This window comes from Sturnira hondurensis, unplaced genomic scaffold (assembly GCF_014824575.4).
Source record: "Sturnira hondurensis isolate 20B ecotype Veracruz unplaced genomic scaffold, ASM1482457v3 Scaffold0004068, whole genome shotgun sequence".
Classification (NCBI taxonomy): Eukaryota; Metazoa; Chordata; class Mammalia; order Chiroptera; family Phyllostomidae; genus Sturnira; species Sturnira hondurensis.
Genome location: NW_028076699.1, coordinates 7,293,622 through 7,315,642, shown reverse-complemented (window position 1 = coordinate 7,315,642; position 22,021 = coordinate 7,293,622). Strand labels below are relative to the sequence as shown.

At 36.8% G+C, this 22,021-nt stretch overlaps 1 protein-coding gene across 1 annotated transcript in view; it reads right to left on the bottom strand.

The window, feature by feature from the left end:
* Positions 1-22,021, bottom strand: part of FAF1 (Fas associated factor 1) — a 432,339-nt gene that overhangs the window by 352,147 nt on the left and 58,171 nt on the right. Inside the window, exon 2 of the mRNA XM_037043313.1 lies at positions 21,386-21,454. Within this exon, the coding sequence (XP_036899208.1) occupies positions 21,386-21,454 (69 nt within the window). The remainder of the gene's footprint in view (positions 1-21,385; positions 21,455-22,021) is intronic.

The window sequence follows — 22,021 nt, the reverse complement described above, 5'->3', positions numbered from 1 at the left end:
GGCCTCATTATACTTTCTAACTTAGTTGGAATTCTGGACTTCATTTCACTTACTGACCAAAATTGTAAGATCTTGTTAAACTTGTCTAAATATATTGAGTCTTGTTGCCCTAAAGAGGAGTACTGGGTCCAGACACACGGACTAACTTGCACTGAGCCTCATTACACTCACTGAAAGTACTTAACCCTTTCACATTGACTACCAGAACCAATACTTTCATTCTGACATAAAACTCCATTTTGAGCTCCGAGATCAATGCAATCCAAATGGTGAGAGGCAGGTAAGTAAAAAAGAACTGAGGATCGGCGTAATGCTTTTTTTCAGAATAATTATGAGTTCTTACATGTTTCTTCACTGACAAGCATTATACAGCTTGTCATTTGAGGTCTACTGTAAGAGAACACTATTTTGATCCAAATCAATACAATTTTACATCGTTCTTCAGCGTGTATTTAAATATCTCATGCATTAATAAGAAAATCATTTGAGGGTTATGAATTATCAAATTGAATGTTCCTGATGCACACAAACTCCTCATCTACATAACCCTACAAAATCAGACCCCATCTCTTGTTGTGGCTTCTCCATGCAGTCCTCCTCCTTCACTCACTATACTCAAGCCACATCGGACTTCTCCATCTTCCTCACATTTAGGTTGGCTTTCACCTCAGGGTCTTTGCATTTGCTCTTCTTTCTGTTTCTACAATGCCCTTTTCCTTAGACCTTTACATGGCTGACTCCTCATTCTCAGGCATAGACTAAAATGCTACCCCATAAAATAACCTTTACCCTGAATCCACAATATAAAATTAACCCTCTATATCTTCAGTTCTGTTGGTTTTATTCATGGTATTTATCATTTTCTAAAATTATATTGTGCATTTATTTATGAATTTAACTTGCAGATAATAGGGCTCCCATCTATGCAAAACTATCAGTTCTGGTAAGACATGGACATTATTTCTCTTGCTCACTGCTGTATTTCCAGTATCTACAAAGGTGCTGGCTCACAATACACTCAATATAATATTTTAATTAATGAATAAGTGGAAAACGTAAATTCATTTTGGAATTCCATATTAGCTTTTTAGAACACCATGCCAGGTGTTAGGAGATGTTACCAATGCCATTTGTATTTGTCTAAAACCATAACCTAAATTTATTACTCAAACACACTAGTGATCACAACTGATTTAAACATACTTTGAAACAAATATTGTTACAATGAGATATATGCCCACTGATAAGTACTCAGAAGCAATTGTGTCATTTTTCCTGCTAAACTGGATGTGACCCCATAAACCTTAATACACTTTTTTTCTTTTTTTAAATTTATTTAATTATTTTTCAAGTACAGTTTTCAGTCTATTACTCCCATCCCATCCCACCCCCACTGCATGCTCCCCCCTCCCTCCTATCTCCACCCTTCTCAGTTGTTGTCCATGTATCCTTTATATACGTTCCTCTAAATCCCTCCCCTATTTCCCCTAAAATTCCCTCCCCTCTTCCCTCTGGTCACTGTCAGCCTGTTCTCTATTTCAGTGTCTTTGGTTATAATTTGCTTGCTTGTTTGTTTTGTTGTTTAGCTTCCTGTTAAAGGTGAGATCATATGGTATTTGTCCTTCAACACCTGGCTTATTTCACTCAGCATAATGCTTTCCAGTTCCATCCATGCTGTTGCAAAGGGTAGGAGCTCCTTCTTTCTTTCTTTCTGCTGCATAGAATTCCATTGTGTCTATGTATCATAGTTTTTTGATCCATTCATTTACTGATGGGCACCTAGGTTGCTTCCAACTCTTGGCTACTGTAAATTGTGCTGCTATGAACATTGGGGTGCATATGTTCTTTGGGATTGGTGTTTTAGGGTTCTTAGGATACAATCCTAGCAGTGGAATTGCTGGGTCAAAAGGCAGGTCCAATTTTAGTTTTCTGAGAAAAATTCCATACTGTTTTCCATAATGGTTGTACCAGTCTGCAATCCCACCAACAGTGGACCAGAGCCCCCTTTTCCCCACACCCTCTCCAACATTTGTTGTTTATTGCTTTGTTTATGATAGCCATTCTCACCGGTGTAAAGTGGTATCTCACTGTGGTTTTAATTTGCATCTCTCTGATAGCAAGTGATACTGAGCATCTCTTCATGCTTAATACACTTTTTAAGGCAGACACTATCAATTGCCTTTGCTCACAGTGAAGAAAAAAGTTGAACAAAGCTACCTTATGTGCTAAAAACTGTCTGCCATCTCTAGTATAGTGGAATCTGAATCTAGAGTCAGAAGAAATAGACCTCCAAGTTTTGGCCCTATAATAGCAGGGTCAATACAATGATGGAATCTAGTCAGGAAAAGTAGATATACGAGATCTGAAAGATAGTGTAAAGGTAGCAAAATCAATGATTCATAGCTTCTGGTGTACTTAAAGGATTCTCCAAGTCAGGTTGATAGGGAATGATATGGATGTGGGCAAGAGGGATGCTTGAAATTAAGATTACAAAGGAGCCTTGGCCAATGTGGCACAGTTGGTTACAGTATCATCCTGTACATCAAAAGGTCACAGGTTCAATTCCTGGTCAGGGCATATGCCTAGATTGCAAGTTCAGTCCCTGATCAGTCCCCACCCAGTCAGGGTATGGGTGAGAGGCAACTGATAGATGTTTCTCTCTCACACAGATGTTTCCCTCCCACCCCTTCTCTCTAAAATCAATACCCATGCCCTCAGGTGAGGATAAAAAACAAAACTGGTGGGACTTCCAGGAAACTGAACAGTGGCTGCCTAACTATCTGTCATCTAGTATTTCCATCTATGTTGTTTATCAATGTATTAACTCTCACATTCAAATGCACACTTCAATTACATAATGTTCTTTTTTTTTAACCCTTTAAATAACTCTTTTAAAGTGATCACAATGTTAAGTTTCCTCGGTAGAGAGAACTGGATGGACACTGCAAAGGGAAAAGGTACTTCTGCCGTTTCTGGCCGTAGCACGGAAACCAGCAAGCAGTGTGGGAGGGAGGACCCCCAATGGAGTTCTGCCCTAGTCATGGACCCAGACGTGGTCCCTCTGCAACCTTTGCCGTCTTGGCCTAGTAATAATTTTTCCATGGCCCTCTCAACATGGAAATCAGTGTCCAAAAGCTCCCTGCCCAATCACCAGTTCCCTGACTCCTTCTACAATCCCCTGTGCATAGCCTTCCTGTGGCCAGGGAGTTCATACCATGCTGCTACTCTTTCTAAAAGCCCCTAACCCTCCAAAAGTAGCCTGTCTATGCCCAAAGGACCCCCAATTCCATGCAAGTCCACTACACACAAACACTACTGATTGCTGACTTGTTCCCACATCTGTACACCTGAGGGTAAAAATTATTTGCCCAGTGACTACTTCTCCAATAAGTCTTATTTTCTTCTTATTTGTCCTTCCTTGGGTACTTTCTCTCATTCCTAGGGTACAAGATAGTTTCCTCATATCTCATCATAGTTAACAATTTATATTAAACCCCACCTGTTTAACCTAATGTATGGTTTTCCATATTCTGATTAGACCCAAACTGTTACAACATCCAAAGCAATACTAAACAAGGTGAAAATAAAGCTGAATAAAAATCATGCCCTCATCATGACTTGCAGAAAAGGAATGCTGAAACTTCTAAATAATTGTAATAAAAATATCACCAAATCTCATCACATGGCCTCTCCTGGTACCATCCCTAAACCACACAAACTGAACCAAAAATATTGAAAAGAAGGAAGACAAGGGAAGCTAGAGAATTAAACTGCTCTAAAACTATTGCCTGAGAGTCTAAGTCCTTTCTATGTGAAAACACTAAAAAGCATATAAACAGATCAAAGCAAAGATCAGAGGAAAGGGACTTCAAAAAGCACAATGTAAAGGAACAGGCATGAATTTAAAGGAGCAGTCTAAAAAACACGTATCTTCTTTGGCAGAGAGAAAAATAGCTGCCCCCCCCTCAAAAAAAGTCAAAAAATCCTGTTAACAATGGAGTAGTAATGGGAAGAAGAATCAAAACAGAAAAATTTAGGGTCTTATAAGACAAAACAAGAACCATAAACTCAAAGCACTCATTACCTCCGACTACCCCTTCCCCTCCTCCCCCTACACACACCAATACAAACCAAACAAACAAACAAACAAAAAACCCCAAGCTATAGCATTTAAACTTAGCCAAATTGACAGAAGAGGGCGCTATTAAATAAAAATCTTGTAAATGCCATTACCATAAAAATGAACAGACAAACCAAAAAATATTTAAGAACTATTGCAAAAAAAATCAGTAAATCAAATTTCATACATATCTACTCAGGCAAATTCCCTCCCAAAAATAACTATGAAGCAGGAAAAAACTGTATATCAATACTCCAAACTATATTGAAATATACTTAAATAAGCATTTGAGGATTATAAAAACCAACTTAGAGAATTCCAAAACTATGAACAACAACGATACAAAGGGCAGGAATAAATAAAAGAAGTTGACGATACTCAGGGAAAAAAAGAAAAATTCTTAAAAAATGAAGAATAAATCACAAGGTGCACAAAAGAAAATACGTATATGCCAACAAAATTTAATGTGGATCACTGAAGAAAGGCAGAAAACAACTGAGAGATAAAAGTAACATAATGCAAAAAGTAAAAAGGATCAGAGAGAAAGTAGAAATGGGACAGAGACAAAGTAATATTCATATTGTCAAGTACCAGAAAACAAAAAAAAAAGCAACTGAACGGAACTAAATTTTAAAACTATATTCTAAGAAAGCTCTCCAGAAATACAAAAAGGCATAAGTCTATAAACAGAATAACTCACTGGATGCTTGGAAAAAAATAATCCAGATGATCAACTGTGAGACATACTCTATTAAAACTGCTAAATTTCAAATGTAAAAATAAAATCCCTAAGACCTCCAGGCAAAGATCAATAACTTAGAATGGCAAAAGAGTAAAACTGGCATTAGTTTTCTAACCAATATATAAAGAGAACAAGGCAATAGTGAAGCAGTTTTTAAAAAAACACAATTAAACAAAGTATGAGCCAAAGATTTTATATGCAGACAAGATGTCCTTCAAATATCAGGGTAACAGAAAAAGTGTTTTCAGCATACAAGAACTTGGAGAATTCTGCAGCAATTAGCCCTTCTTGAAAAATCTACTAGAGAAAGAGCTTCACCCAACCAACCAATGACCATGAGAACTTTAGCAAAAGAACCTATGATGATTATTTTAACAGTATATAAACATAAACCACTAAAGCAGAAAATTCAACTCAGAATAGCAAATACAGCAAAGCATGCATAATTATAAAATATTATGACAGCACCGACACCAAACACATCAATCATATTAGTGAATATGAATGCACTTACCTATAGAAGAAAAATATTTCAACTTGGCTCATGAAACAAGACTTAACTATATGTGACATACAAAAGAAATACCTAAAACAAAGTAATTCAAAATGAGTAAAAACAAAGTAAAAACAACAGCAAGCTAATGAAAACAAAAAGAGAGAGTAGGGGTAGCCTTCTGATATTAAACAAAGTAGAATTCAAACCCAAAGCATTAAGAGTGATAAAAGTCATTTGTTAATGCTTTTAAGCCACAAACCACAATGAAGATATTACTCTTATGAATATGTATGCATGAAATGACACAGCAACCTGCTTCATGAAGAAAAAAGTACAGATTTAAAAAGACAGGAGGTAATGGATATATATATATATACTCTACATCCTAACAGAAAACACACCTCTCAAAAGCCAGAGACACATACACAAAAAACAATCCTATGTTAGGTCACAAAGAAACTGCTTCCACCAAATAGAAATGTTATAAACAAAATTCTCTGAATTGCAACACAGTGGAACTAGAAATCACTGACAAAAAGAAAACAAAGAATCTTGCATCTTAGAAACTTTAAAATCATCCACTTCATATTTATTGGAGAAAGAAGAAATAAACTGAAATTACAGAGGTTTTCAAAAAAAATGACAAAGGAGTATTGCTTCCAACCTTATAATGAAGAGACATACAACGTCATGACATTTCCGGAGCTCACTGGAATGGTAAAGTCACAAAGCAAACAACTGGCCCAAAATCTAAGACAGGTGCACGCAGAGAGAGAGAAAATGTGAGCACTGGCTTACTAAAGTAAGTTACAATCAGGTGGACTGACAATTTGGTGGAGACTAACAGTGCACTGGTAACAGTGAGTTAGGGCAAATAGGATTTCTTCATTAAATCCACCAAATACATAAAAAATAAATTGGTGAAGTCCTAAGAAAGTCTCCACTAAGGTTCAAAACAAAGGAGAAAATCAGCAACACTGGAGAGGCACAAAACTCTGCAAAGACCCTTCCATCTCCCTCACAAAACAGAAGCCTTAATCTGAAAAGGACAACAAACATTGAAACCTTAGGGTACTGATGATATCCATGGCAACCAGAAGAAGAGATAAGGGGTGGGGGTAGAGAAGGGCAGGAAAACATGTTGGCCTCAGAATTATAGCTGGAATGAGACAGGAGCTTTGAGAAGGCCACAAACCCAAGACCTAGGGATTCAATGCCCGCAGAAGACTATATAATAAACCACTAATACAAAGGTGGGATTCAAGGGATCAGGACGGAGAAGGCTTTCCAGTCACCACGGCCAGAATAACTAGCAGAATAACAAGTAACTTGTGAAAGACACACTCTCTGATGTACGGCTCAAAGGAAAAAACCAAAAAGCGGAGGGTGGAGCAAACATAAAAAAAATCTCTAGCTCATGCCTTCTCCCTCCTCCACTGCTGCTGCCTCCTTCTACTGCTCCTGGTGCTGCTTGTGTGTTTCTTCGATGCAGACCCGGTACCTCTTTTGTGAAGTGGCAGTTGAACAGACACCAGTGCTCACCATGGCAGATGAAAAGCCCAAAGAAAGGGTCAAGACTGAGAATAACAATCATACTGGGGTGGCCAAAAAGTCCATCTGTATTTTTACATAAAACAAAAGATACATTTTTCATTTTCACCAATAACTTCATTGATTTAGATATTTTGAGTATGTCAGCTATCTCCTGAGTGGTGGAATACTGATTACTGCCTCTATTTGATCACTATCAAGTTCATCTGGTCTACCCCACCACAGAACATCATCCAGCAAGAAATCTCTAACATGAAACTTCACAAACAACTTTTGACAGGTTCAATCAGTCACAGCAACTTCTCCATACACTGCACAAATCTTTTTCTTTTTGCATTTCAGCTGCACGTTTACCTTTCTTGAAATAACAAAGCATAATATGCAAAAATGTCACTTTTTTCCATCTTCAATATTAAAATGGCTACACAAAAATTCACCAATTTGGTAAGCTTTTTTAAAATGCACGCTGATATGACAGCTGTCACAATGCAATCTAACAAAATTGTTTCAAATTAAGTTAAAGAAAACTAAGCGCTAATAGAGCTATCTTTCAGGAAAAAAACAAACTTTTTGGCCAAGCCAGTATTAATTTGAAGGTAGCAGGACAGGAGGAAGGTGCCATCTCAGAGGCATACACCACTTAGTAAACTAATGAAAGCCTATTGCAAATGACAGGGTGTATCAATGAGGCAGATCATATTTCAATTTGATGGGCAGCTAATCAATGCAGCAGACACATCTACACAGTTGGAAACTGAAAATAAAGATACAACTGATGTGTCCCCATAGAAGACAGGAGATGTCTACTAAAAAAGGAAGCTGCTACTTCACTTCAAACTCTGTCCCTCCAGACCAAGAAGCCATTCTCAATTAGTAAACTGCAATTTGGTTCCGCCACATCCTGACTACCACAGTCAGTTTTCTCTATTCTTTCATTGTCCCCTTCTACATTCCTTTACTGTACATAAAGTACCTGAGGTATGTGCACAAGCATTTGTATTTTTTTTAACTAAACAGCAAATGGCATGTTTTAATCAACATCAAATAAAAATGAGGCAGGGAAAAATATTGGTTCTGTGAGAATACCCCTTTCTCCATTAGTGGCATGCTCATTCAGCTCTTTATACTCTAGTAAGTTATTTTGCTCCTGCTGGTTAATAAAAAGCAATATAAAAATCCTTGCATACCTTGTTTAATTGGAAGAATTCTAATGTTTTTCACTATTACTGTAAAACCAAGGGAAATCATAACTTTTTTGTATATAGCTACTACATATAGGGCAATCTGTCCTTAAGTAGAGATAAATTACTCTAGAAGAAATGAATCCTATGTGTTTTTCCTTCAAGTCAAGCATCATGATATTTAAATAAACTTTTAGTTTAAAATGAAAGAAAAATCTCTAGCAAACTCATCAACACCCTAAATACAAGGTATTACAAGAGAAAACTGAAGGCTTTGGTGTATTGAGCAAAGTTATAAAAGAAATAAATTCAAATCCGATCCAACTCAAAATAAGGTCAACTCAAACATCTATACTAAAGTCTTAGCATAAAGAAAAGCATGCCAATTTCCAGACATAAAAATTATTTAACTTAGTCTCTACTAGCCTAAATAAAAAGCCCAGCCTTCAAAAAACACCACCGAAAAAATTGCAAAGCATATCAAAAGACCATAAAAAGCACATTTGTAAGTGACAAGTAATTAGCAGAAACAGACTCAGGTAGGCCATAGACATTAGACCTGGCAAGGAATTTTAAATGACTATGACTTATATGTTAAAGGCTCTAGTAGAAAAAATGGACAACACATAAGACCAAATGGGTAGCTTCAGCAGACAGATAGAAACTACGCTAGAAATAATAAACAATAACAGATAAAGAGTATCTTCAACATACTTACCAGCAGAACTGATATAATCAAGGAAAGAACCAGAGAGCTTGAAAACAGGACTACAGAAATTGCTAAAACCTAAAACATATAGTAGGAAAAAGATGAGGAAAAAAAACAACAGAAAATATAAAAGGTGTAAGACAAAATAAAACTCTTTAATATAGTACACACAGATAGAAATACAGAAGAGAAATGAAGAAGAACAGATAAAAAATAATAACCAAGAATTTTCAAAACCAATTAAAGAGAGGTAGTAATTTGTACAACACTGAATACACTAAATACCAATGAACTCTCCACTTTAAAATGGTTAATTGTATGTCATGTGAATCTAGTCTCAGTATTTAAGAAATCTTCAAAACCCAAGATCCAAGAACACAAAGCAAGTCTACACATGTGCACATGCCCCACGCACTCTAAGGCAGATCATATTCGAACTGAGAAACAAATACAAAAAGAAATATTCAAAGCAAACAGAGGGTGTAAAAAGATTATATTCAGATGAACACATATAAGACTAGCAACAGACCCTCTCCAGAAACCATTCGAGCCAGATGATGACAGTGACATCATTAAAGTGCTAGAGGAGGACCTGGCTGGTGTAGCTCAGTGGACTGAGCGCGGGCCTGAGAACCAAACAACCACGGTTCGATTCCCAGTCAGGGCACATGCCTGGGTTGTAGGCCAGTTCCCAGCAGGGGACACATGAGAGGCAACCATACATTGATGTTTCTCTCCTTCTCTCCTTCCCTTCCCCTCTATAAATAAATGAATGAATGAATGAAAGAATGAATGAATGAAACCTAAAGTGCTAGAGGAAAACTAACCTCCCAAAAGTCCACCCAAAATTCCATACACATTGAAAGTTCTTTCAAAAATGAAGAAGAAATATTTTCTCAGACAAACAGAAAACTGTGAGAATTTATTGCCAGCAAATCTACTCTACATGAACTATTAAAGAAAGTAGTTCAGGCAGAAGGAATATGATACCAGAGAAAAACATAAATTTATACCAAGAAATGAAACAAATGAAAGTAAAAGAAAATTATGTCTGGCGCACATTTCATTTCTCTAAAAGATAATTATCTGAAGCAAAAAAACAGCAAAATATTGTGTTTATAGACTATGCAAAACTAAAACACATGCCAACAATAGTACAAAATGGGTGTGAAAAAAATGGAACTACTAAAAAGCTGTAGGGCCATCACACTATACATAAAGCAGTATATTACTTAAATTTGGATTCTGATTGTTCAATGCTTATACTGTAAAACCTAGGTCAACTACTAAGAAACAATTTTATAAGATGTATAGTGATAAATTAAGAGAGAAGATAAAATTAGTGGGCAAAAATTTTAAGAAAAATAGGATATTTTTATTATCTCAACATATCTCCCCACAAGACATTTACTAATTTCAAAAGAAAAAATAGTAATTTCACAGTGGAGAAACTTGAAGACATCACCTTTACTGTATGTCCAAAGTAATACCACCAGTAATGAGACATTCTGACATCATGCATGTCCTGTTACACTGAGAAAGACACAAAAGCACACCTGTGATACTCTTGCCAAGGATGATTAAGCTTAGTGTATTGTGCAGGAGAAAACATCAGACAAATTCAAACTCAGGAATATGCTACCAAATACCTGATCAGCACTGATTCTGCCACTCCCCAAGTGTCATGGTCATGCAACAAAGAAAACTAAGGAATCATCACAGATTGGAGGAGGTGGTAAAGATACAAAAACTAAAGGCATTGTGGATCTTAGGTTAGATCTTGAACCAAAAAAGTATGTTAATAGAAAGCTTAGTGATAGTCAAATAAAGTCTGTATTTATTTAATAGTTCCATGCCAAAGTACAAAAGCGCTTTTGCATCGTAATAGTGCTGTACCAAAACTAGGAAGCGTACTGTACCGGTTGTACTGTACTTGTTCAAGACGCTAACACTAGAAGTCTGATGAACAGTTATCAAGAACTCTACTATTTTGCAACTCTTCTGCAATTCCTTCACATTTTAAAATATGCTCATGTTCTAAACATGCTGTTATCATCCATTATACATTTTTAAAATATTCGTTCTCTGTACATTAAACAAATTACTAGGACAATAATCCAAAAATTGCAGCCTAGAATTTGTGAGTGCTATTGGACTTGCTGTGTCAACTACAATACAGACCTCTGACTATAGAGACTACTGGCCTCTAGAATTATGCCTCGATTTTGAAACTAAGAAGATAATAAACATCTTTATTTAAAAAATCAAAATGCAAACATGTTGGTAATAATGTGGCAACACATCAGAACTATTAAACAGTCTCAAATGCATCTACACAGCTGCTAGCAATGAATTTATTAAAGGTATCATGTTATGCATTTTCCCAGCTATATCTGTGAATCAAAGTGTATGCTTATGCATAAAGCATTTCCTTACATACCCTAGCTGAAAGTCATTTTCATTCTTTCAATAAGTATAAGAGATGGGGGACCAGGAGGGAGAGAAGGAGAAAAGGAGGGATGAACAAACAATGTAGCAAAGGCTAAATGTTAAAAGAACGGTGCCACATTAAGGGATATAAAGAGATGAGGCTGTTAGGCCTTAAAGTAAGAATAAAATCTGGATGGGCAACAGGAGGGAGGGGAAGGAATCCATGGGAGACCTATAAAGCAAAGGCCTGGCAGTACGAATACATTTGGTATGTCTGAGATTACAGGCTAATCTAGCTGTATGAAGTCATACAACCTCCTGAGTTACGGAAGCTCATTCATAATGAAGAGGCAGGGTTAAATGATAAGAGGGCTTTTAACATTAAGCTGACGAATTTCCAGACATGATAGAGGTATAAGTAAACATGGCTTACCTCCTCTCACAAACAGCAAAATTACAACTAATCTAAAGAACAACCGTTACTCAGAAGCAGAAACCAAGGTGAATAGAAGCCCTACAACTATGGAAATGAAGAAGAAGAACCCACATCAAGACTGGTAGGAGGAGCAGAGGCATGGAATGGGCTGTCCCACACCCACCATGTGGTGAATAACAATAAGGAGGGATATCTCGGGAGTGAGGGGTCCCAGCCCCACACTAGGGATCCAGACTTCAGGGTTCCAGAGCCAGGAAGATAAGTTCCCATAACTTCTGTCTGTAAAAAACAGTAGGGATTGAGGATGTGGAAGACAGAAACTTCTGGAGTCCCAGGCAGTTCCTCTTAAAAGGCCCACTCACAGAGTTACTCAGCCTCACTCCCTCTGACCCCCAGCATGGGAGCAGTAGACTAAAAGGCATCAGGGACATACAGGAAGGAACAGAAGTGGCATCAGGGCAAGAGCTGGGGGGCAGCTTTCTCCCTGACAGAAATACTCACAGAAGCCACTGTTCCTTTTCTGAGCCCTCCATCCACAGAACTGGCAGGCAGGTAGCATATCTGAGACTATCAACCTGGCTCACATGTTTGCCCCACCCTGAGAACTTCCTGAGGCTCCACCCCACCCAACTTGCAGGCCCACCCAAGCTGTTTCTAGTTGTTTTTCCATACAAATGGCTTATCTAGGCTCATGCTTCAAATTTTCCTAAATTCTCTCAAACAAGCAGCATCAGCATGGCCCATACTTCTCGCTAAGTAACTCCGGCTCAGCACCAGTAGCAACTGCCCTTGGTTCCCAGCTTGGCCTCACTTGAGCACCTCCAAGCCCAGCACAAGTGGCAGCCATCTGCAGATCACTTTGTAACTAATGCTGGGTGGCCCTAGACAGAACACAGGCAGTGGCCAACCTTGGCCTGCACATCCCAGGAGACCCCAGAGCCCGAGTAACCAGTGGACAGCTACAGATCACAATGAAGTACCACCACCCAACCACCTCCACGGTGACACGCACAAGAGGTGGATTCAGTAGGCACCAGAGCCCTGCTGAAGTAAGCCCTGTTCTGTGGAGTGGGTCCCTGCACAGCTGATCCTTCACAGTGGTAACAGCCAGTCCTTGCAGCTGCCTGGCCTGGGCAAATCCCTCCCATTGACCTGCCAACAGTAATCAAGGTTCAGCTACAAAAGGTACACACCGCGCACATGGTAGGCACACCTTGAGTATCCACCCTGGGTGATAGGGAAGGCTGTGCTACTGGATCCCACAGGACACCCACCACATTAGACCACTCTACTGAGCCAGGAACTCATAGCAGCTCTACCTCATTTATAGAAACAAACAAAGGGAGGCTGCCAAAATGCGGACACAAAGAAACATGGCCCAAAGGAAAGAACAAAAAACACAGTCCAGAAAAAGAAGTAAACAAAATGGAGAAAAGTGATCTACTAGATGCAGAGATCCAAACACTGGTTTAAAAGTTGCTCAATGAACTTAGAGGAAGAACAGATGAACTCAGAACTTCAACAGCATAAAAAAGGATATGGAAGTCATAAAAAAGAAGCCAGAAATTAAGGAAACACTAACTGAAATGAAGAACAATTTACAGGGAATCAACAGTAGAGGATGAAGGTGAAAATCAAATCAGCAATTTGGAATATAAGGAAGCAAAAAACACCAATTAGATATCAACAAGAAAAAAGAACCCCCCAAAATAAGGATAGTGTAAGGAGCCTCTGGGACAACTTCAAGCTTACCAACATTCACATCATGGGGGTTCCAAAAGGAGGAGAGACAGCAAAAATACATGAAAAAATAATGATATGAAACTTCCCTAACTTGGTGAAGGAAACAGACATACAAGTCTAGGAAACACAGAGTCCCAAACAAGATGAACTCAAAGAGGGCCATCCCAAAGCACACATAATTAAAATGCCAAAGGTTAATACAAAGAGAGAATCTGAAAAGTAGTTCGTTACCTACACAGGAACCCCCATTAGACTGTCTGCTGACTTCTCAAAAGAAACTTTGCAGGCCAGAAGGATTGGCAAGAAATATTCAAAGTGATGAAAAGCGAGAACCTATAACCAGGATTACTCTACCCAGCAAAGTCTCATTTAGAATTGAAGGACAGATAAAGAACTTCACAGACAAAACACTAAAGGAGTACATCACCACCAAACCACCATTATATGAAATGTGAAAGGTTCTTTAAGAAGAAGAAGATAAAAAATATGAACAATAAAATGGCAACAAATACATATCTATCAACAATTAAATCTAAAAAACTAAAACAAGCAGAACAGAAACAGAATTATAGATACAGACAACATTTTTATGGTTGCCTGATGGGAGGGGTATTTAGGGGATAGGTATTTAGGGGACAGTGAACAGATTAAAAAGTACAAATTGGTGGTTACAGAATAGCCATGGGGCAGTAAAGTACAGCAGAGGGAATACGATAGCCATGACCCATGGACATGGACATGGACAACAGTGTGGGGACTACCTGGGGGCGTGGGGGTGGCTGGGGAGAGGGAGGCTAAGGAGGAAAAATTGGGACAACTGTCATATCATAAAAAATAAAATGTAATTCAAATTTAAAAAAATGTTTAAACCATGAAGCTAAGGAAGATGGTCCAAATTCTACAACAGAGGCATTCATAGAACAACTCCACTGTTCAGTTTCCTGTAACCAGAGTTAAAGCAGACAAAGCATAGTTGATCTTACAGCATCCTGGATCTGAAGAACCACGGAACTATGTTACCACTATTAACCATGTGTTAGGATTTTAAGCTTGACTAAGTTTTTTTAAGACACAGAGTAAGTGTGTCCTTGACAGAAACCTGTACTCAAGAGAAAGAAGTACTAGACGAGTACACCAAAAATATAAACAAAATTACTAAAACATCAAATTAAACAAAATATAAGCCAAACAACAAAATCCAAAACTACATTATTAAAACAGAATTATATTGCTGAGAGTAGATCCTAAGCATCCACACCTCAAAAATATTTTGTAATAAAAAAGAGAATGAAATATAAAACTTATGTAAACATTTTAATTCCCATTTTACCTAAAGATAGCATTGTAACTAACATTTTTAAGAAATTATATTACCATTAGGTAGCAAAATTTCTTAACTGTCAGTACAAATATAAAGAATTATAAAAACAGGAATTTGAAGTGCCATGTTTTTTTCCAAGCACACACTGATTTATGTCAGCTGGTCCTTGAAACCAGCAGGAGGAACTGCAAGTCATCACATTTCCAGGTGTGCTAAACCACTAGCTTTGCTGCAGTTTTGTTTAAACCACTTCCAGTAATAGAAATAAATTAGTTAAATTGCACGGCAACGCAACTTGTTGAAAATAAACCCATTTTTTAAATTCAGACTAATTGTAGGTTGGCATGGTTTGTAATTGTGAAGATCAAACTGCATCTGATTAAACTGAACAATTTAAAAAACAAAACCATTTAAACTTAAATGTTCAAGTCATAAGTAGCATATTGCTACTTGTTTCAGAATTAGCATAAAGCCTTTTAGCTCAGTTTCACAACAGTGAGCTGACTCTTTACAATTTAATTTAAATGGTTTAATGTGTTCTGCAACATAGGTTAGGTAAGTAGTACTCAAAATCAAAAACAATAATTTGGAAATTAGTCACATTTCCAAATTTCATTTAAACCTTGAGTACATCATTTCCTGCCAGATGTTTAACACCCACATTCTTACTGTCTTAAAGCTTCTAAACTTTTATCTACCATAGGTTTTCATAAAAGAAGAGATATTTGGTTCATATAGTAATTCTAGAACTACATTATATTTCAAGGAAAAAATAACAACATAAGAAACAAAATCCAATGAAAAAGTAAGGAGAAAGTCAAGCTGCCGTCAGAGAAAAAAATGTGGACCTCAAGCAGTTCCGACTAGAACTGTTTAGTAAACTGAGAATTTCATGTTTGTAAAAATGTAAGTTTTCCTTTGAAATACAGAAAACTATTCTCTTATACCCATTTAACTACATTGTAAGCAAGTCTTCTATCACACAAAACTTTCTCCTGACAGGCAGAACTGATGAAAAATTTCAAATAGCTGAGGGTATATAATGAGCTTTTTTTATGGCAGAATGGCACACCCAGAAATAAACAGAAGGGGGGAAAATCTTGTGAGATGCTTGGGAAAAAATTACAAAGGAAAGGACTTGTTTGTGAAAATATTTCTCCAAAGACAACAATAGGTAGAGACATCTAAATTTTACTAGTGAGATAAAGAAATCAGCCCAATCCTATTCCTTTGGTGTCTGGGTTCTCCTCCCTCATTCCTCAAACCTTGATTACCAGATAAGGAACAATAATAGCAGTAAGAGTCAAAAGTCTTAACAATAACCACTTTTCAAATATCCAAATGACAAGAGAAAGAAAAATAGACTTAAAAATAAATGTACTAATAAAATCAATCAGTGAAATATGCATTTATTAAGCAATTACCATGTGCCAAGATAAAATTAATAAGAAACACAATTTCTTTACTCTAGAATCTTACAGTATAGTTAACAACAAAGCATAAACATACTTAAAGTACCACTACGTAACTGTACCAAGAGCTCTTTCACTTGACAACTCAAAGTGAATTGTGACAGGAGGAAAAACACAGAAGTTTGGAGAACAGACTGACGGTTACAAGAGGGGAGGGGGTTTGAGGGCTGGGCACAAAAGGCGAAGGGATTAAGAAGTACAAATTGGTAGTTACAAAACAGTCACAGGGATGTGGAGTGCAGCACAGGGAACACAGTCAATAATGCTGTGATACCTACCTATGGTGCCAGGTGAGTACTTGAAGTATCAGGGGGATCACTTTGTAAAGTATACGATTGTCTAACCACCGAAAATAATATTGCTATATAACCAAAATAATATAATATTGTATGTAAACTGCCATTGAAAAATAAAATTTAAAGAAAAACACAGAAGTTCATAGAATAACACACTGAATACAGAAAATTTAATAGCCTGAAATTGTAATTTTTAAAGCAATGGAAGATTTTATGGACTGACAGATCTGGGTTCAAAAATCACAGTTTTACCCCTTATCAGTGGTGTGGGAAGGGACAGTTTACTTAATGTCGTTGGACCTCAGTTTCTTATATATAAAATAAAGATAATGCCTACTTTTCTACTTTCTGGTGCCAATGTAAAGATTAAATGAAATAAGGTAGGTAAACACTTGATATGATACCTAGTACAAAGTAGAACCTCAATAAAAAGGAGACACAGTAGAGGTAGGATGGTGGTCAAATTACAAATTAGGAAATTGAAAAATTCTGTTAAATAATGGGCTTATAGTCCCTTAAAAACAAGGGATACAAAAAAGGCTACATCAAAGGAGGACAAACTGATATGATGAGATATTCCTTCACAGTAACTCCTCTTTTGTCATAGCAAGGATCGTGCAAACATTAGCCTGTGTCTAATGGCCACTGATGAAGAGCTGCACTCAATACTTGGCTGCTTTCTGAGGGTGACAGAGACTCATTATGTCACTGGTTAAACTAGTTCATTCATAAAACTGCAGGTGTTCACAGGACTGTATAAAGTGGAAAAGCAGGGCACATTCGAGGAACTCTATAGCCACATCCTGAGTAGGGTAGTAGAAGAAACCATTCTAAGGAATTTTAGGCTAATCATTAAGATACATTTCTACAAAAGTGAAAATTAGTGGAATGGAAATCTTTTAAAGCACCTAAATAAATCTTAAAATGAGATGGATAATGTGCATGATAATTTTCCTTGGGTTTAACGGTGTTTATGACTTTGTTATAAGCTTCTATTAGGACAACATTATCCTTGAAGACTAGAAATTTCAGTAATAAACCAAAAATAGAGGCTGATTTGTTTCATTTTTGCCTTAAGTTGGAACATGTAGTAAAAGAAAAATATAAATCCTCTGAATAGAGTCTTTCTTCAACAAAATAGCTATGTCAGCAGAGGCAGCAAACCAGAGCAGTATTTGAGTACAAAGTTCAAAAATCATTTCCTAAGATCACAGACTACTTAAAATATAGTATGGTTAGATTAATGTGTACTTTTACTTTATTTCTCTTAGCATTGGGTCGCCAAGTATATGTCAGATATCTTTCTCTGCATCTCCTAGAGTTTACTGAAAATTTTAATTAATTGAAGGAATCTCATATATACAGACATATATAAAAGATCACCTGTTTGCCCTGGACGAGTGGTTACTTAACTAAAGCATCAACCTACACCAAACGGTTGCGGGCTCAATCCCTGGTCAGGACACATAACTAGGTTGTGGGATATTTCCCTGTCAGGGGTCACGTGGGAGGCAACCAACTGATGTTTTTCTCACTCTCTTTCTCTCTCCCCACCACCCTGCCATTCCTCTCTCTCTAAAATCAACTATATATATATATATATATATATATATATATATATATATATATCTCCATCCTCAGGTCATGGAAAAATAAAAAAACTAGAAAGGGAAAAAAAAGAGCACATGTCTTATCAATGTTTCAGGACACTTCTCAATGGCTGGCACCACATATCATTACATCTATTTATGCCCCCAATGTATAATATCTAGAATAAATTACATTATAAACTTGGTACTGAAAGAATGAGTTTTCTAATCTTAAATTCAAAACAATTCCAGACTGTGGTGCATAACTCACATTCCTCTACACTTCTGTAGCAAAATGTGCACAGAAACACTGGAGGAGAGATCTAACTAACATGTACAGAACATTTTAAATGCAGACAAGTCTTAGGTTAAAAACTCAAATTACATGAACTGTCTCATAAGACCTGTAAAATACAGAGAACTGATAATTACAATACAGAAATACAAAATATCAAAATATAATACACAAGCAAAATATAGAAAACACAACATAAAAAATTCCATAATCCTAATAAAGTTTGAACTAGTAATGTCATATTTAAAATATTTTATTGTTTAAAAGCACAATGTAATTATAGTATAAAAACAGGAGAAATGAAAAAACTTATAGGGAAAGTTAGTTACACAGCACAGCAAATCTTTACTACAGATAAAAGTGGATTACTTGAAGTGAAAAGTCAGCTAGGACATGTATTTCAAAAGAAAACCAAAACTTTAAGGTTGTGAAAAATAGCCTGATGCTTTTGCTTGGGTGAAATACAATGTAAGATCGCATTTCTGCAAAACTACAGCACCAGTGTTTGTAACCCAAGTTCTATTACCATATTTTCCAGAATCAATGAACTCAGAAGTAGTTGGAGAGCACTTGTACCAAATTATTGAACACGATATTGACAAATTCTCCTTCTGCAATACTCTAATAATAAACAGACTGGAATGAGAAAATATCCAGAACCAACAAACCTTTTAACCTTCAAAACTAATGAACATAAACCAATAGGAAGCAGATAAAGAATTATCTGCTTCATTCCCATAAATGGTAATTCTCACATCAAAGATTTGTAGTTCATTATGCTGAGTCCAAAGCCTCCCTTTACTCTATTCCATATCCCTCTCACCCATACTGTGCAAGAGTGGACTGGTGGCATTTTTTTAATGACTTCTTTTTATTTTTAAGATTTTATTTATTTATTTTTAGAGGGGAAGGGAAGGAGAGAGGGAGAGAGAAATGTCAATGTATGGTTGCTTCTCGTGAGTCCCCTGCTGGGAACTGGCCTGCAACCCAAGCATGTGCCCTGACTGGGAATCGAACCGCGATCCTGTGGTTCACAGGCCCGCACTCGATCCACTGAGCTACACCAGCCAGGGCAGATTGGTGGCATTTTTAATCTCACTCAATAATTTACATCAGGCTCTCTGTAAATATTTCCTAAAACCATACGATCTAAGTAAACCAATTCCTGTTACTGCAAAAGAAGCTTCAAGACAAGAAATGTGGGGACATCATTACATGAGTTGCTTCCTTCCCCCCCACATCATGCTTCATTAGAGTACAGCCCAGTGGTAGAAGCATGGATTTGGAGGTAGGCTATACAAATATTGGTAAATTTTGACAAGTGTCAAAATATCTTTTAAAAATTAAGGAAGCACTGGCTTAATGAATAGGCAATCCTAAAATGTATATAGTTGATACAAATGTGCAAGCATCCTAGAAGGCAATTTAACTATAAGTATCTAAACACTTAAGTGTATCTTAACTAATCTTAACTCCATAAGTATATGACTCAAGTTTTGACTTTTGAAAATTAGCACTTCTTCTAAATTGCAATTTAGACTTTTTTAAGATTTCAAAGGTAATGAGGGGCATCTATGTCATCCCAATACAACCAATACTGCTCTAAGACTGTCATACATTTTCTAGTTAGCTTTGCAACTGTAAATAAATTACAATTTTGTGAATGCGCAGGGCACACTGGGCCTTGCCTTTGAGTTCCTACCACCTCCCCAAACCCGCCTACCAAAACTAAACCACTTTTATAATAAACTGCCTGAAGTTCACAAAGGAGTTCATAATTTCACAGCAGAATGTCACTTCTTTAACGACTTTAGAAAGGAATAATAGTCAATGAAGTCCACAGGACGTGAGGAGGAAACATCAAATAGAGCTAGCTATCCAGACAAGTCTGACTATTCTCTTCTTCCAAGTATCAACACCACAATACTGCAAGGAAGATAAACCTTAATACACGCAGTAAGATAAGAAAAGTTTAAAAATTATTTAAATTACACGTAAGAATTCATAATTTAGTAATTTAATACTGGCCTAAATATGAGCTTTATACTAAAGATATAACATTTAGATTTTATTCAATCAGATTAGAGTTAGAGAGTTATAATATAATAAAACAACTGTAAGAATACAGACATTCTGCCCTGATTGGTGTAGCTCAGTGGATTGAGCTCGGGGTGCAAACCAAAGGGTGGCTGGTTTGATTCCCACTCAGGGCACATGCCTGGGTCCCTAGTGCGGGCCAGATGAGAGGCAACCACACACTGATGTTTCTCTCCCTCTCTTTCTCCCTCCCTCTCTCTCTAAAAATAAATAAATAAAAGAAAAAATATTTAACAAAAAAAGAATATAGACAGTCAAGAATTCAGAAATTTTGGGCTTTGGTTGGTGTGGCTCAGTGGGGTGGGCATTGTTCTGTGGACAGAAAGGTCACCAGTTCGATTCCCAATTAGGGCACATGCCTGAGTTGCAGGCCAGGTCCCCAGTTGCCCAGATGCAAGAGGCAAACAATCAATGTTTCTCTCCCTCTTTTTCTCCCTCCCTTCCCCTTTAAACAAATAAAATTTTTTTTAAATTCATAAAATTTGATTAGTGGTCAGATACACAAAAAAGGTACTTGAATAAGTCAGAGAAAGACAAATATTGTACAATCTCACTTATATGTACAATCTAAAAGAAAATCAAAACTATAGAAACAGAGTAGATTGGTGAGTAAAGGTACAAACTTCCACTTACAAGTTCTGGGGATATAATGTACAGTGTGGTAACTATAGTTAACAATACTTTATTGTACTCATTTACCTGAAAGTTGCTAAGAGAATAAATCTTAAAAATTCTCACCACATAAAAAAGTAATTATGTGAGGTGATGGATGTGTTAACTAACCTTATTATAATAATTTCACAACATATCTACATTATCAAATCACCACACTGTACACCTTAAACTTACATAATATTATGTCAATTACAGCTCAAGGAAGCTGAAAAAAATTTTGAAAAGTACTTACCACTAAGTCCCAGTTATTCTGTTCAAGCAGTGTAATAGCTTCATCAATATTTTCAATGCCAGTACATGCCTGGAAACAAAGCAATAAGAATTTTTATATAAAATTTTGGGAATGGGGAGGTTAATTAATCTTAAAAACGTACACAGAATAATGAATAATTTAAGTCTGAATAACTGTATCAATTAAGCCAAGACACTAAAAGCCTAGCACTTCTGAGCACTTCATACATATGGGTTGAAAACTGCTGACTACTGGGTTGACCAAAAAGACTGTTATGTTTTTCCAGTACAATAGTTCCAGTAGTGCTTATTTGTCTTTAATGGTCATATCAGTGTACATTAAAAAAAATTATCAAAATTGGTGAATTATATTAAAGATGGAAGAAAATAAGTAACACTTTTGGCTTTATTATTTCAAGAAGGGTAAAAACACAACTGACACACAAAAAAGATTTTTGCAGTGTGTGAAAATGGTGCTATGACTGATCGAATGTGTCAAAAGTGGTTTGCGAAGTTTCTTCGTCCTATTGACATTTTGGCTAAATGATTCTTTGCTGTGGGGCTGTCTTATGTACTGGAAGATGTTTAGCAGCACCCCTGGCCTCTACCCACTAGAAGCCAATAGTGGGAGATAACC